Below are 15,622 nucleotides of genomic sequence, written 5' to 3' on the forward strand. Positions count from 1 at the left end.
AGCATCCTTTTGGAAAGATGCAAAAAGCTGCAAAAACACAACACAGACACCGATTGATGCTTTTACTAAGGAAAATACTTTATTATGCAAGCAAAACAAACTAACAAACAAAAAGAGACAGAAAATAAACATATGGGAGAGACCGCTCTCCATTGGCTGCTCGTTTCAGTCACGACGACTTCATCGCGTTCTTGTCAATGTCTGTCTCGATATTCCTATTCGACATTTTTAAGATTGTGATGGCTGTGCCCAAACAGTGAGCATGAGGCAATCGTCACTTCTTAACAACTCCTATTTACAAAAATAGATATTAAATTTGAATAATTGTGAGTGAAAGTTTGCAAAGAAGTTAGCTTAGCTTAGCATAACATGGGGCTACAAGGTACCACATTCTTTCACGAGTTGGTTTTCTCCATCAAGTCATTGTTAGCGGCCATCTGCTTCGTGTCGTCATCGTGCTAAGCTAACAAATGCCAACTATGAACATCCCGCGTCGCTTTTCTGGATTAGTTGTACTCTGTCAACATTTGCAAATATTCTAGAAAGCCGCGTAGGAAACGCACAAAAAAAAGGCACATTTTGGTCATCGTATAAACAAGATATGAATGAGGAACGAATTAAAATAAAAAATAAAGACAAATATCAAAAAGGATGTACACGAACGGCACTGGAATGGAATAAAAACACCAAATAATAAAAGAGAGCAATAATCTTTGGCGGGGAAAAAAAAAAGAAAAATATAAATATATTCTTGGCCATGTCCCCTCCTGTTTTGTCCACAGATGCCACATGACTCATGGTGAAAGGGAATTTGCCAGGATGCGCATGCGGATCAAGTTCAACAAGTCTCATACAACTAGTCAGTGCACATTTACTTGGAGCAGGAGCTTTGTGAAAGGAGCCCAGCGACTCAGCCGTGGCCAGTGGGAGCGAGCTTTGTTCAAGGACGCCTGGGGGGGGGGGTCCCTCAGGAGGTCTCGTTGACGCTTCGCTCCACCGCCATGCTTTTCGCCCTCTGCTCCAGAGGCCTACACACACACACACATACACTCGCGCGAGTCAGTATTTACTGTGTGACCAAATGATTGCAGGGGTCAGGCAAAACGTTTGAATTCTTTTCAAGGCAGCTTTGGAAGCCGTGCGCTATGAGGAGCAATGATGGAACTCGGGCTCCCTCTAGCGGTATCAGAAAGACGGCACATCTTTAAACAGTAAAAGGTGGTTGAAACTTTTTTTCTATTCAGCACAAATGAGTGATGTGAAATGATTGTCATCGGCTATGTGAAAGAAAAGCCTGGGTGACTCACCTGTACCTGCTGTTTGACGAGCTGGTTTTGTTGCTTTGACTCCTGAACGCCGGCGGGCGCGTCTCGGCCCAGTGGGGCTCCTCCGCCGCCGCCGCCGCCATTTTCTGCTGCTCGCCCGAACGCCGCCACGCCGCCATGACCACGGTGACGTCAGCGTCCTCCCATCGGTCGGGGTACTCGCCACCCAGGCCTAGCAGGTGCGGCGGCTCGTCCTCCGAGGTGGACAACAGACTTCTCGATTTGACTATTGGAAAACACGCAAAGAATTAGCCAGCCTCAATTGCGACCGTGCCAATCCAGGCGGCGACTCTGCGTGTAACGTTGTTAAAGCAACGCTCGCACCTGTTGCTGCGTACGACTCTTTGACCGCCAGTTGCCCAGAGGCCGGGCCGTCGCCAGCGGCGATTGGGCCGGCGCCGGAGGTGAGGCCGGTCGGGTAGAAACTTCCCAAAAAGAGGGCAAAACACAAGACCACCACCTGAGAGGATGAGGTGCGCACACACACACACACACACACACAGCGATCGATAAGCGCTCGGCCGCTCAACCGCCACAAGTCAATGAAGATGCGGCGTACCATTAGGCAGGACGACGTCTGCGTGCCCACCGCACGACACGACCTGGACACTTTTCCGGACAGCGAAGCCTGCAGGGCCTGCAGCTGCTGCAGCAGAGACCTACATTGATTGCATTTCGGATATTAGAAAAACTTTTTTTTTTTTTTCTTCATTAAAATGATATGCAAAAACTGAACGGCGATATGAAGAGAAGAACTCTTTACTTGTTGGTGCACTCCAGCGTGTCCACTTTCCTCCTCAGGTCGTTGTTTTCGTTGGAGCATGTCTCCACCCTGCGGACAAGAGTAGTACTGCATGTCAAAACGTTGAGAATAAAATCAATGTCAGGTTGAACGTCTGTCTCCATGTGTAGTTATCCATGGCCTCTTTCTTTTCTTTTCTTGAATTGAGATGCACCTGCATGTGACAGTCCAAAAGGTCAAATGGGAAAGATACTTTGGGACTCACTTCTTCTCCAAGGTGTCCATGTACTCCTTCTTCTTCCGGCGACTCTCCTGAGCGGAAATCTGAGGCGGGGGGGGGGGAAATAGAAATCTTTTTAAAAGGCACTGGACCGCAAGTCCTGCTTCCTTCCATGCGCCGCACCTTATTTTTGATCTTCCGGCGGATCTTCTTGAGCGCTTTCTCCTCAGCTTTTGTGAGTGGCAGCTTGGTGGGAACCGGGTAGCCTTCAGCCACCAGCGTGCGGCGTTCCTCCTCTGTCAGCATCAGAGGTCCCGAGCCCTGAAGTTTCTACACACACATACACACATTCAGCCCGATTCATACCGACCACTCTATTAGGCACACTTGCGGCGACGTCTGTTCCTCACGTGGGCGGCGGTGAGCAGCGGTGAGTTGGACAGCGAGGAAGAGGAGGAAGAGCTGCCGCGGGCGGGCGCCTTGAGACCGGGCTGCGCCGGCGCAGGGCTGCTGGGCGAGGTGGGGCCGCGCACGGGGCTCTGGCCGCCCTCCGAGTCGCTGCCGTGCGAGCTGGGCGGGGTGGGGGGCATCTGCAGACCTGACGCAGTCATGCAAGTGTGTGGTCACCGAATGAATCCAGCTCGGCGCGGCAGCTGGAGTCATAAAAAAGCACCAACCTTTCGGGGACAAATTGAGAAACTGATCCACTTCGTGCGGTTCCAGTTTAATCTGGGGGAAGACCTTCTCCTCCTTGACCTTGACGCTTTTGTCCTGGCTGCGAGCGCTCTGAGCAGGGCTGGCGGCGTCTTGGGGGACCTCGGCGGAGCCCAAGGCAAGGGCCAGGGCGGGCAGGAGGGACGGCGCGTCGCACAGGAGAGCCTCCATCCCGTCGTCCTGCTCCATGGGCCACTCGGACGAGTCGCCTTCGGATTCTGCAGCAAAAGAGCCGACGCGTGAATACTGGACAGTTTGGCCTCCATCAAGAAGTGAATTGTGCACGTTGTCGGTAGACCTGCATCGCTGCCACGCTCCCCGGTCAGGTGCGAAAGCGGCGACTGCGGCCTGCTGTCGCCGCACAGCGAGTAGCTGTGCTCCGCGGCGATGTGCGGCGGCGGCGGCGACGACGGGCACAGGTCGCCGCCTTCCTCCTCGTCGGCCCCCGAGCCTCCGGCGCCTCCTCGTACCCCCGACAGGAAGGGGTCGCTCAGCAGCTGGCCCAGCAGAGCGTCGTGTGAGAGGTCGTCCAGAAGCTCCGAGAAGTGCTGCGCGGCACACCAGAGCATTTTCTCGATGAGATCACATAATGGCCACTCGGGGGCGTTTGTGCCCGCTTTGACTTCCTGTAATCCATTTTTCAGTTTGTTGTTCTCCATGTGCTGCCGTAACAGGCTGGAATGCTAACTGAGAATTTGTTTAAAAGCCCAAACCAATATTTACACACTCATCCGCCCGATGCGTGCTGCCGTGGTAACCGACAGTCCAGCATCACCTTTAATTGCTCAGCTCAGGAGGGAACACACATGAACAGTGCGTCATTTTGTGGTTTGAAGAATACAAAAATAGCCTGTTTGTTTAAGAGCAGGAAATAGGAGCGGTCCTACCATTTGCAAGCTGAAAAACAGGGCCACAAACACACAGTCATTTTCCCGGGTGGGTGCGCAATGTGGGGCAGTGGAGCGGGTCGCGGCCCACCACCACCAAATACCCTCGCAAACTGAACCCCCTTTGTCCCGGCAGCTCACACAAGCGTGTGATTTGGGGCCGACTGTAACCCGACCCCCCCCCCCCGGCTGAATAGGAAACTCCGAGGCAAGAATCTGGCAAGTAAATTCCAAAGGCGTGCCAACAAGGAGGCCTTTTAATCCTCACAAGAAAGTATTTACCCCAGATGACACAAACAAACATGACATGACTTTCTAAAAGCAAATAACTCAAAGGGAAACACAAACGGAACGCACAAATAGTCCAACGGCATGAAGCTAGCAAGCATTGTGAGTTAGGATACAGGTTAGCCACACTTGGACCTAGCCTCAATTTTATTGCTGGAATTTATTGCTTATTGCTGCACATTTGTGCTGATGTAAAAGAAAAGAAAAAAAAAAAAGAGATTAGATAAAAGGATTTGTTTGCTGCCTTCTTGTGGAGTCTATAGGTAATTACAGTTTTAAAGGGGGGGGGGGGTCCTTTATTGACACTTTTTTTCCTTAACATTTGCAACCAACAAGGCCTGAAAAAGCTGCGTGGGTGGAAAAGGTGCAATTACGCTGCCACCATAAAAGCTCCCACCAGCCGCGAGGCTCGGCCGAGCAGGCACAGATCCTCTCAGGGGGGGAGGTAGCAAAGGAATGCTGCCTTCAAGTCTTCCGCAAACGTGTGTGTGTGTGTGTGTTTAAAGGTTTCAATTTCCAGATGCCTCTTTGAGGCCAAGGAGGGCGGAAAAAGCAGAACAGCTTGGTGATGCAACATGTGGAGAAGACATGAAAGGTCCAAATTCTTAGTTACTCCCGAGGAAAAAACATTTACACCTTTACCTTAGTGCTGCTTAAAAATAAAAACATTTGTAGAACTATTCTAGCCTCCCATTTATCAGTCGGGTAATGTTTTGAGGATTTTCCCAATGAGTTCCTATAGTGCAAACTAATGTGTGTGTGTGTGTGTGTGTAATCTGATGGCACGAGCGGACTTTAGCCCGAGGACTGCGACCTATCTGCGATGACATGACCAGAGGACACACAAACACGTCGCACGAGTTGATGTCAAAAAGGCACGAGTCAGCGTGTTTGTTATTCATTCCTCTTACTATCTGAACTCGCCTATCTGACAGCCGGCCCGTTTCCACACCACCGTTAGCATCGTTAGCATGAGCCAAACTACGGCAGCTGACGAATGGAAAACACGTCTGGATTTTCAATTCTTCCAGCCACTCGGCCTCTCGAAGCTTCCAGACGAGTGAAGGCAACCCCCCCCCCCCGCCCCCAAACCCAAACAACCTCCAGACAGACACGGATGACTTCACCAAAGGAAAAAAAACCTTCAGTGAATACATATTTTGTCATGATAAGCGATTCTCATTGTCAAAAATGCCACCTTGAACGCAGATGGCCACCCGTTGAGCTCAGTTGTCTGCGTTTGGGTCAAGCAGCACGCTCGAACGCTCTGCTTTTTCCGAGTCGTCACCGCGACCTATGACAAACTCCTTCCACTCCGTGCGTGTGTACGTGTGTGTTAGCTGCAGGAATAACACACTCACACATAGCAGAAAGAGACACTAAATTGACACTGACACACACACAGACGAGACACACGCTGACCTACTTTTGTCTAAAAGGGGCAAAGGCTTTTTCTTGGTGCAGAAATGTTCCGAAGCAGGCTATTTTCAAAAAGAACTACATTTCCATTCTATATTTTTGCGTGTGTTGAATTGTGTTGTCTTTTTCGAAGCTCATCACCTTGCGAGCGAGGCGTGCCGGGTAAAATGCAAGTCGGCGCCCAAGACAAAACACGTCCGCCAACTCGCCCGGACTCGTCGTAGATGTCAAACCTCGCCGGCCGTGTCTGCCTTACGACCCAAAAGACGGCAAGAGATTTGGAAAGCGGGGGGGGGCTTAGCCTTGAGGGCCGCCTGACGCCTAGAAAAGGACACAGGCGCCATATTGGCGGTTTTTAATGAGACACTTTGATGTCTCAGGTGAAGGATGGCCACAATCTGCAATTGTGACTTTGGAGGTGTTATTTGCATCTCAACCACAACCATCAAGAAGTTCAATTGCGGCATTTTGGGAGGAGAGTGTGCAGTTTGAGCCGCCCCGCCGCAAACGCCACATTTAAATTTAGCCTGGCGACGGCTCCCGCCGACGGGACGCCGGCCCGAGGACGCCCTCAAAACGAGATGATTACCACCTTGGTGTCCCCGCCATGAAAGCCGCCGCCCACTTTCCAGTGGGGGAGGGGGGTTGGAAGAGACGCTCGCAGAAGACTGAAAATGCAGACGCAAACTTCCATGTGGACGCCATGTGGAGGCCCGGCGGCCAAGTGGCCAAGGGCCCGTTTCCATCCAGCGCAGTTCAAAAGAACAAATAGCAGGCCAGCAAATTGGACGCGGCCTGCATCCATTCTGAGATTTCTCAGAACGATAATTTAAAAACAATTTTTTTTTTAAAAATCACTTTTTGGGGTCCCAATATTTGTTCTTTGAGACATCCCGTGAAAGCCGCCATTTTGTTTTGCCTTCTCTCGTTAAGTCAACAAGCTACTTGTGCGCCACCTTAATGTTTTTTTCTCGTGTGACTTTCATTCCCGGCCTGGCGGCTGGAGGCCAGAGGCGAGCGGGATGCCCTGCCCCGCCGGAGATCAGGCACCTCGCTTTTAGCGTTTGTTTACCCAGCTACTGCGTGTGTGTTTGCCTGCAGCTGTGTGTGTGTGTGTGTGTGTGTATATGTGTGTGTGCGTGTGTTTGCTAATATGGCAAAAGCAGAACATGACATTACGGTCCATCTGCTGAAAGTTACGTAAGGGGGACACATTCTTGGAAAGGTCTTCTGCATGTGCACAGCAAGCCTTCCTCCTCCTCCTGCAGTGCACTGAGTGCAAGTTACTGTCACTTACGCACACGCACACGTGCAGGGCTTAGCATAGAGGCCATTAAAGGCTACGCTAAAGCTACGTTGCGTTTGTATCGTTTGTTTATGTTGCCCACCCACAAGACAAACACAGCGAGCACGTCCGTAAAAACCTTTCGCGACTGCATCCTTTCTGCCTTCCTTCTCAATTTGCACCATGAATCTACTTTCCTCGTTCTTGACTCACGTTTTCGCAACAAATGAAAAGGAATCCAGCTCGTGTGAATGTTTGCTACGCTAAATTTAGTCGGAGGCCACGCTGTGTCATTGTATTAACAGCGTGCGGGAACAATGAAGGCCGACTCGTTATTGTCATTTAACCAGATGAACCTGATGGTGAATTATGACGGGTGTCACTCTCAGACGGAGGACGAATGACGCACATGTCCCCGACTTTGCGAGAGTCGGGTGTGCACCCACACGAGTAAAAGCGCAAGCTGGAAAGGAAGGCAGAGGCTTTGTGGGCGAGGGGTGGGGGTGGGGGAGGTCAGCCGAGGGGAACAAGCAAGCCAGTCTGTTTGGGAACACTACAGTCATTTTACATTCATACGCACGCACGCACGCATAGCTACGTTCTCGTTCAATGGTGCCCAAATTACGGCCTGTGCGCTTCACCCTCCGTATATGAACTGTCGGATCCGAACGGTCAAGAATGGTTTAAAGGGCCTCCAGTCGAGTCCGGACCTGTCACAGGCTGCCCAATGTGTACGCTTGCGGGCCGCATTCCCATCTCCATCCAAACTTTCTCCTCATGAGTTATGTAACAGCGGAGAGGCAAATGGCCATTTTGGAAAGTCCTCAAGATGCAAGGCACGCACGCACGCAGCAGTCTTCTAGTCAGACTTTGCTGACTTTTTAATGCCCTACTTTAATAACAACCCGGTGAAAGCACCTGTAGATTTCTTTCTGTCTTTTCGCATATGAAACAAACTTTTTGAAGGATATCATGGCAAGAAATTCATCAACCCACCCATAAATACTTATTTGAACAATAAAAATGTTCCTTTTGAGTGGCATTTGTGTTTATTATAGCATTTCTATTTTGCACCAAGTTACTAAAATGTTGGGTACCTTAATAGTGCAAAATACAAGAATAAACATTGTTCATGAATGCCACTCAAATAGGGCACAATGGTGATCACAGGATTCCTTTCTATTAAATTGTGCATGTGTACATAATGCTAAGTACAGTGAGCATGTCAGTGGAGGTTTTTCGATTATAATGATGATTGATTGCTTATTCTTATGTTTAGAAGTATATCATCGCTTTAAGTAAACATTCAAATGAGAGGGGGGAAGGGAGGGGGCATCCTGGACCTCAAGGCTCAACTTGTGAAGGGAGAGCAGGGCACACACACGCACTGACAGCATTCTGCACCGTTCACTGGTTACAAAAAGTGAGAACTTGCACTCACGTTTGTGTAGAGGGCACAGTCCATGTCTCCGGCCTCGGACAGCTCGCTGAGGTTGCGGTCCCAGTGCAGGAAGCTTTCACTCGAGTCCAGGATCTCCATGACGGCGTCCCGGTTGCCTCCTCCGCCTCCTCCTCCCAAAACGAAAAAGTTTGAAGAAGTTGCCGCAACTTTGTTTGGAAGGAAGTCGACGCGACGAGCAGGACTGTGTCTGTGTGTTTTAATCAAGTAAGAACGTCCAAATGTTGATCATCTCCCCTTGTCCTCAACATCCAGACACGAAGTAGCTGCTTTTCTCTCTCTCGTCTTCCTTCCTTCCTTCGCTCTCCTCCTCCTCCTCCTCCTCCTCCTCCTCTTCCTCAACGAGCAGACGACCTGGAATGCGGAGGTGGAGTCACACGCCGCACAGTGGTCAATCGGAATGAGCAGTCAAACTACCCAATCAAGTGTATATTATGCATCCGATGTCATTGTACATATTTTATTGCAACGTTTATCTAGAGGAAAAAACAAAGAAACAAACTTAATCGGCCTTACGTGAGTTCCAGCTGTTGTATGGCAGATAACATTTCCGGAGGTTGATTTCAAAGTAAAGCCCCACTTCATGTTCACGAGCACCAAACATTTGTTGTGAACTTATTTTTGAACGTCAAAAATTAAATGGAGCCCGATCAAAATGAATCACAAGCAATCACGGCCAATGCGATTCAACCCAGGAGTTAAATTTGATCGGCTTTTTAAACCTTTATTTGTTAATTTTCCGGTTTAGCTGGACTACACTGCGCATGTGCAGCTGTCGCCCAATCAGATCGCCGTTACCTTTGAACCTTACTTTTTGACTGACAGCTCAATGACCCAACAAGGAGCGACATTAATTTCCTCCTCGGCCAATCGTTGAAAGCCAAGAATCCCAGACACCATAGGGGTGGCTACTTTAGCATTATCTACACTTCTCAGCCAATCATGATGCCGGAAGCCGCTACGTCATGCATCAATGGTACAACAAACCTACGCCTTTGAAACTTTGGATGATTACCAACATTTTCAAGCTCTCTTTCTATCATTTATATGGGAAAATTCTTGGTCAAATCTTGTGACTACACTTGACCATTACTTTGCTTTATTGGTGATCATAAATAAAGTACTTGAATAAAAGACACAGACACTTCTTGTCTGCAGAAACAAAACGTCCATACACAGCACCACCAAATGCTTTTGTTGACCATAGTTTGGGCCGGGGGTCTCTGAAGCCACCAAGTACACAGAGCAGGTTTCCTTCCTTAGCTCATGCACGTGTTTGGCTTGATAGCTGCACTTTGAGCAAATTCCCTGGGAACATGAGAGCAATCGCTTGGACTTTCTGCAGCTCTCTCTCACCTTTTCTCCTCAGACCACATAAAATGGACGCTTGCACCACAAAGATCATTGAGGCGGAGACATTTTGCAACAAAATGTCACGTGTTTAATTAGCGACAACGAGACGAAACGACATGGACACTTCTGAGGTAATCCAAATGTATAAACGGAGGTCAACATTTTCCTACGCGAGGTCTGCGCAGTTACGACACTTATTGGACGACTGCAACGTGACCTGTCAGTTTTTGTCTTACTTGGCCTCAGAGACACTGGAATTTTGGCCCGAAATGGACCGCCTTAAAGTCTGCTCGCTCGGCGGCGGCGGCGGCGGCGGCGGGGGAGATCAGCGCGCCGCCGCCTGAGCCGGATTGACGAAGGAGAAGTTGCAGAACATGGTCTGGTCCACGCTGTTGATGAGCGTGCGGTCGGCGCACGACAGCCGCGGCTTCTCGTTGATGAACTCTTTGTCAAAGTTGCTGCAGTCGCTGGGGGACGTCTGCGGGCGAGGAGATGGCGTGAACTCGGGTCACCGTGGAGATGAGAAGCGGAGGATGGCGAAACGTACCAAAGTGGGCTTGAAGGGCGGCGGCACCTTGCGCAGTTCCAGGGCCTTCCAGTCGGTGGCGCCAAAGAAGGCGTGCTGCCTGACGTCTCCCTTGACTCCCAGCCGCTCCTCGGGCTCCCTGACAAACAGCTGCGGGCGGGACGACGACGGCAGACGTCAAAGCGGGGCAGATGCACGCGTCGCCGGGTTAGCGTCCCACCTTGATGAGGATGTCCTTGGCGTCTCGGGTCAGCCAGCGGGGGTACGCCGGGTCGTCGGTGCGGACGGACTGAAAGAGCTCCTCCTCGTCCCGGCCGTGGAAGGGAGACTGACCGATGAGCATCTCGTACAGCAGGACGCCGAAGGACCACCAGTCCACCGAGCGGTTGTACTTCTGGCCCAGCAGGATCTGAACGCACGCCACCATTGTGAAAAGTCCTCCACGAATCGGATCGGGGCGAGCCGCCGCCGCCGCCGCCGCCGCGTCATCACCTCGGGAGCAATGTAGTCGGGCGTCCCGCAGAAAGTGGACGTGCGGGCCTCCTCCGACATCTTCTCCTTGCACATCCCAAAGTCTGCGATCTTGACGTGTCCCTCCGAGTCCAGCAAGATATTGTCCAGCTTCAGGTCCCTGCAGACATCAGGCAAGAAAGGACGTCAACATTTCAAGCTTCTGAGGGTTGTCCCTCGTCTCCGGCACCTGTAGATGATTCCTCTGGAGTGCAGGAACTGAAGGCCACAGACAATCTCGGCGGCGTAGAAGCTGCGGGGAGAGAGCAAGCGTGAGTGAGGGAGAGTCTCCGGGAGGGTAAGCTGGGCCAGGCGCGCCTACGTGGATCGGTGCAGGTCAAACTTGTGACACTTCTGGATGTGGAACATCAGGTCGCCTCCGTTCAGGTACTCCATCACGAAGAACAGGTTCTCCTGGAGGACGACTGGACTTGAGTCAGGAGGTCGAATGGAAGGGCGGGGCGGGGCGGGGCGGGGCGGGGCACCTGACCTTGGTTTGGAAGGTGCAGTGCAGTTGAGTGAGGAAGGGGTTTTCCCAGGCTAAAGAGAGGACCCTCCTCTCCACCATGGTGCACTCCACGTCGTCGTCCATCAGAACCACGTCCTTCTTCAGAGCCTTGATGGCGAAAAACTCGCCGCTCTTTTTCAGCTCGGCTAAAAACACCTGAAAAAAAGTCAAGCCGCAGCCTTTGAAAAATCCATGGGGGTCTTTGGCGAGCGAGCGTCTTCACCTTGCCAAAGCTGCCTTTGCCGAGCGTCTTGTGCAGAACAAAGTCGTCCAGGGAGAACTTGGGCCGACCCAGCGACGGCAAATCGTAAACGTGTTCTCGCGCCGCCGCCGGCGTGTCGGAGACGGCCGGCCCCTCCCAGGAAATACCCTGCACCTCTACCGGGAGGCCAGCGCATGTTCAAGAGTGCCCCCGCCCCCGCCGGACGACAAACATCAAGGCGAGCGAGCGAGCGAGTACCTTTACACGCAGGCGTCGCCGAAGCCGCGCTTTCCGCCGCACTGGAGCGCATCATTCGGTTGATGTCCACGGGACCTTCCCGTCCGACCATGTCGCTTTCTCTGGTGCTCCTGGCCTAGAGGACGTCGTGGGGTTGACGCGGGAAGAGTGTGGCGGAAAGGCGTCCGTCCGGCCCTGACCTGCTGTTGGCTCTCGATGACGGCCAGCGCTTCGGCCATCAGTTTCTGGTTGACCCCGCACAGGTTGGCCACTTTCTTCTGGCACTTGTGGTGGACGTTCATGCCGCATTCTAGTCCGGGGCGACAAGCGGTTGAGCGCGAGGCCTCGTTTCCGTCGCGTGTGGAAAAGCGAGGGCTCCTCTCTCACCGTCACATTTGAGGCCCTGCTTGGCCAGCCCCCACAAGAGGGTCCCGCAATGCTCGCAGAAGGTGGGGCTCTTGTAGTTGTACACCTTGAACCTGTGCGGCATGTCGATCTTGAAGCGCTCCTTGTGGATCTGAAATTCCACGCCGGTTAGCGCCCAGCTAGACGGAGGCGGGACGGACGGACGGACGGCGGAGGTTAGTTACCATGGTTTCCTTGCTGTTGACGGCCGAGCCCGTGCACTTGGCGATGACCTTGTCGATGCATTTCTTGTGGATGGCGGCGTTGCACTCTGCGGGCACGCGCAGCGACTCAGACCGACCGCGCGACGCGACACGACGAGGGAGGGAGGGGAAAAGAGCAAAACTCACGTCTGCACTGGTAACCTTGTTTGTTGAGACCCCTGCCGGAAAAAGGCAAAAATGTTGAGGACAAGACGGGGGATGGCGGTCGGCGGTTGGGCGGGCCGGCGCACCAGACAAACTCTTTGCAGACGGAGCAGAAGGTGGGCTGCGGGAAGAAGGTGGCGCTGAACTCGTGACACTTGACCTCATGAATTTTGGCCTGTTTGATGGCGCCGCGCCGATGATGGAGGGCGAACGGAGCCTCGCGCTCGCATTCGCCGTCGGCCTTCGCCGCCGCGTCTGAAACAACACGACGAGATTGACACTTTGGAAGGGCCGCCCTTTCGAAAAACAATCTTCACGTCACTTCCACCATGTTCTATTTTTCGATTGCGAGAATGCCGGCTTTATTTCGACGCTCCTAACTCACCGCTTATCTCCAGGTAGTATCGAGCCTCCATGAGCAGGCGGCCCTGCGGCTTCAACTCCAACTGAGATAGAAAAAATAAAATAAAAAAACATATCCAAATCAGAGTTTGCCTGCCTAATATCTGACAAAGGCCGCAGCTCTCCCTGAGTGAATGAAATCCATCAGCGCTCAAGTTTTGGGGCTGCAATTCATGTCGGCGGTGAGCAACGCTAAGCGCTAACTAACAGATGGCAACGTCGCTCAGCAGAGGGCCGACCGACCGACCGACCGACGCGCGCTGCGCTGCGCACGCACCCACATCTCCAGCCGGCCGTTCTCCTTCTTGCAGCGCGAGGCCAGCGAGTCCAGCTCCACGGTGGCCTCCGACTTGAGCTCGGCCGTGCGGTCCTTCACCATCACGTGCATGACGCGCCCGCGGTGCACGTGCGCGTCAAAGGTGGTGCTCCACGGGGGGTACATGGTGGGCTTCTTCTGCTTGAACACCGGGCCCTTTTCTGCAGGGGAAGGGAGGCAAGACTCGGATTGACGTCACCGGCCAATTTTTGCCTTTGGCTTGAAAAGGAACGAAGCAGCGACGGGGCTGCAACACATGCAGACGGGTACATTGACATGATTCAGCCCATTTGCTTGAAATCCATTGATTTCAATATCGCAATTGGTTTGTTACACTCGCAATAATAAAGACAATGTTTGACAGGCGCCGCCGCCGCCGCCATTCCGATTTAGCTCTCGTGAGCCAAACAAATAGGCCGATGTGCTTGCGGTTGCCAAGCGAGCACCGTGTCCGTCTAAAGCGTTGACCTTCTGCCCGCCAGCTTCAGCTTCGGCTTATCGGCTCTCGACATCTGCTGCATTTTGTTTTGCGTGATAAGAACGTGGCAGAGATCCACTTGCATAACGGCTGCAAAAAAGCCCGCTAAGCTTTTGACTCCCCCAAGCGTTGGGCTCATCATCTGACTGCCATCTGCGTGCGTCAGCTCGCCGTTACTTCGGAGAGCAGGTGACGGCGCGCTCGTGTCACTTCCTGTTGTTTTTCTTCGAAAAAGCAAGAGTTGTTCTTCCGCCACATTGAAGAGGAAGAAAAAAAATTGCTACTGTGGGCTCAAAATGAGCAGCAGGTAGAAATAAAGTGAGCTTCAGTACCAACATGATGCATTGCAATATGTCACCATGGCAACGGGAGCGCCCTCAACTTGGCAGCGCGGTGAAAACGTTCCCGTCCAGAGCAAAGACCGGAGCTTTTAAATCGAAAATCTCATCGGACGCCGTGTCCCACCTGTATCGACGGCCTCCTTCATGTAAACGGCGCAGTAGGGGTTGAGCACCTCCTCCTGGTACTCCAGGCCCGGGTCCATCTCAAAGTTGGAGAAGCCGATGCGCAGGAAGGGCGACATGGCGGCCGGTCCCCGTCCGGGTCTCGGTGCGGACTTTCCTCGACAGACGACGAGCTGCCCTAGTTCCTGCCAGAGACACGGCGGGCAGAGGGGGGAGGGGGAGGAGGAGGAGGAGGTTGGCCTCCAGAGGACCTATACGGAGAACGACGACAGAGCTGTGACATCACAGCAGATGAGCACGCTGTAAAAAGTCAAAGGCAATGCTTCATTTCTTCATTTTTGACGCCATATGGAAGCCGCCAATGGCACACTTGTGACATTTGAGGCCGGCCGGCTGGCCGGCCTGCCTGCCTGCCTGCCTGCCTGCCCGCCACTATTAATAGAGATGAAATCCTAAACGTCCGCCGGGAACATTCACACACGTGGCCGTAAGTTTTGGGACACCTTCAGGAAGAGAAACACGGGTGCAGAAGAGGCTCGTCGCCTGAAAATCTTTTTGGCGGGGACTGAAACTCAACAAAAGGGAAGTGAGATGTTGAGGTGTGAACACCCACGCGCATCACGAAACCCAAAGTGGCTCATTCAAATGGACGTTGAAGCTCCTCCCACTAAACTCAACTTCCTGTCGCCTCTCCAGTCATCTCACTTCCTCTCGGCCGACTTGCCGACTCGACACTTTGCAACGGGGGTCGTTAGGAACCGCCAAAGGCGGAAACGGCTTCAACGCGAGCCGCTCTACGCCACCAAATCGGCTCGCGCAAGGTGTGGCCGTTCGGTTCGGGGGCCGCTCCGCAGGCAAAGGTCAGGTGCCAGCGTGCCGGCTGGCCGAGACCTTTCCGGGACCTTTCAGCTTTTTGAAGTTGACAGGAAGAGCGGATGCCAGGCCTTTGAGTGACACCCACCAAAAGGCAAACACAAGTCATTTCTATTCAAATGATCTCATTTGATGAAGAAAAACATCAAAACTAACCTCACGCGGACGACAAGCTTTGTGATGAGTCGGCCGGCAAGCCAAGTGACTTGAGCGCAGCAAGTGACGCGCGCCGCTCTTGTTCTCGTGATGCGTTCAAGAGCATGGGAGTATTACTTCAAATGGGTGCACATGTGAATTTTGGATGCAAACTTTGACTTATGTTGTATTTTCAAGCTTCCACTTTAGTCCTACCGAATGCAATGCAACATATTTTTGCTTGCCATTTCGTAAGAAAAACAAAAAAATACCTTACTGTTATTTTCCTCTCAAAATACTTCCAAAAACTAACGCGCCCACCCCCAAGCGAATTCAATGCTGTCCTCATAATTTGTCCACAAGAGGGCGCCATTTCTCGCCTAATGACCTTTGGACTGAACAAGAAAGCACATGAGAGGGAGGGAGGGAGGTCATTATTGAATCAGATTGAGACTTCCCGCTTGGATGACTTTTAGTCACGTCTGGCAACATAACGGACGGGAACA

General features: G+C 52.3%; 2 protein-coding genes across 6 annotated transcripts; both read right to left on the reverse strand.

Moving 5' to 3' along the window:
• Positions 1-53: 53 nt before the first annotated feature.
• On the reverse strand, positions 54-9,047 carry creb3l2 (cAMP responsive element binding protein 3-like 2). Of its 3 annotated transcripts, XM_088366785.1 has the most exons (12): positions 8,856-9,047; positions 8,322-8,693; positions 3,300-3,549; positions 2,965-3,219; positions 2,698-2,885; positions 2,471-2,617; positions 2,333-2,391; positions 2,089-2,157; positions 1,885-1,984; positions 1,650-1,785; positions 1,308-1,551; positions 54-1,028 (listed from the first exon to the last, which is right to left on the reverse strand). In XM_088366785.1, exons 2-12 carry the CDS (start codon positions 8,418-8,420, stop codon positions 968-970), a joined length of 1,608 nt encoding a protein of 535 aa, XP_088222911.1. In that variant the 5' UTR covers positions 8,421-8,693; positions 8,856-9,047; the 3' UTR covers positions 54-967. The 3 variants fall into 3 exon arrangements, with proteins under 3 accessions (XP_088222911.1, XP_088222912.1, XP_088222910.1); XM_088366786.1 differs by lacking the exon at positions 8,856-9,047 and having other exon boundaries at positions 1,314-1,551; positions 8,322-8,844; XM_088366784.1 differs by lacking the exon at positions 8,856-9,047 and having other exon boundaries at positions 8,322-8,842.
• A 693-nt stretch (positions 9,048-9,740) lies between these two features.
• Positions 9,741-15,433, reverse strand: prkcq (protein kinase C, theta). 3 transcript variants are annotated; one of them, XM_088366776.1, is made up of 18 exons: positions 15,138-15,433; positions 14,110-14,359; positions 13,128-13,327; positions 12,834-12,894; positions 12,535-12,703; positions 12,431-12,462; positions 12,266-12,351; positions 12,063-12,192; positions 11,876-11,985; positions 11,697-11,811; positions 11,460-11,614; positions 11,219-11,392; positions 11,051-11,142; positions 10,919-10,981; positions 10,711-10,849; positions 10,439-10,627; positions 10,240-10,368; positions 9,741-10,170 (listed from the first exon to the last, which is right to left on the reverse strand). In XM_088366776.1, the coding sequence occupies exons 2-18, from the start codon at positions 14,225-14,227 to the stop codon at positions 10,018-10,020; spliced, it is 2,115 nt and encodes a 704-aa protein (XP_088222902.1). In that variant the 5' UTR covers positions 14,228-14,359; positions 15,138-15,433; the 3' UTR covers positions 9,741-10,017. The 3 variants fall into 3 exon arrangements, with proteins under 3 accessions (XP_088222902.1, XP_088222903.1, XP_088222904.1); XM_088366777.1 differs by having other exon boundaries at positions 14,110-15,052; positions 15,138-15,224; XM_088366778.1 differs by lacking the exons at positions 14,110-14,359; positions 15,138-15,433 and having other exon boundaries at positions 13,132-13,268.
• Between the last annotated feature and the right edge of the window lie 189 nt (positions 15,434-15,622).

The sequence above is a fragment of the Syngnathus floridae genome, chromosome 22 (genome assembly GCF_059516105.1).
Source record: "Syngnathus floridae isolate MCC-2025c chromosome 22, RoL_Sflo_1.0, whole genome shotgun sequence".
Classification (NCBI taxonomy): domain Eukaryota; kingdom Metazoa; phylum Chordata; class Actinopteri; order Syngnathiformes; family Syngnathidae; genus Syngnathus; species Syngnathus floridae.

What these genes read in the sequence shown, in the direction of transcription:
- creb3l2 (XM_088366785.1), bottom strand. Translation starts at nt 8,420, where the DNA reads ATGGAGATCCTGGACTCGAGTGAAAGCTTCCTGCACTGGGACCGCAAC. An exon ending in TCTCAATTTGTCCCCGAAAG is followed by an intron (nt 2,886 to 2,964) that starts GTTGGTGCTTTT and finishes TGACTGCGTCAG; the next exon opens with GTCTGCAGATGCCCCCCACC. An exon ending in ATGGACACCTTGGAGAAGAA is followed by an intron (nt 2,158 to 2,332) that starts GTGAGTCCCAAA and finishes TCTTGTCCGCAG; the next exon opens with GGTGGAGACATGCTCCAACG.
- prkcq (XM_088366776.1), bottom strand. Translation starts at nt 14,227, where the DNA reads ATGTCGCCCTTCCTGCGCATCGGCTTCTCCAACTTTGAGATGGACCCG. An exon ending in GCAAAGGCAGCTTTGGCAAG is followed by an intron (nt 11,393 to 11,459) that starts GTGAAGACGCTC and finishes ACTTTTTTTCAG; the next exon opens with GTGTTTTTAGCCGAGCTGAA. An exon ending in TCCAGAGGAATCATCTACAG is followed by an intron (nt 10,850 to 10,918) that starts GTGCCGGAGACG and finishes TGATGTCTGCAG; the next exon opens with GGACCTGAAGCTGGACAATA.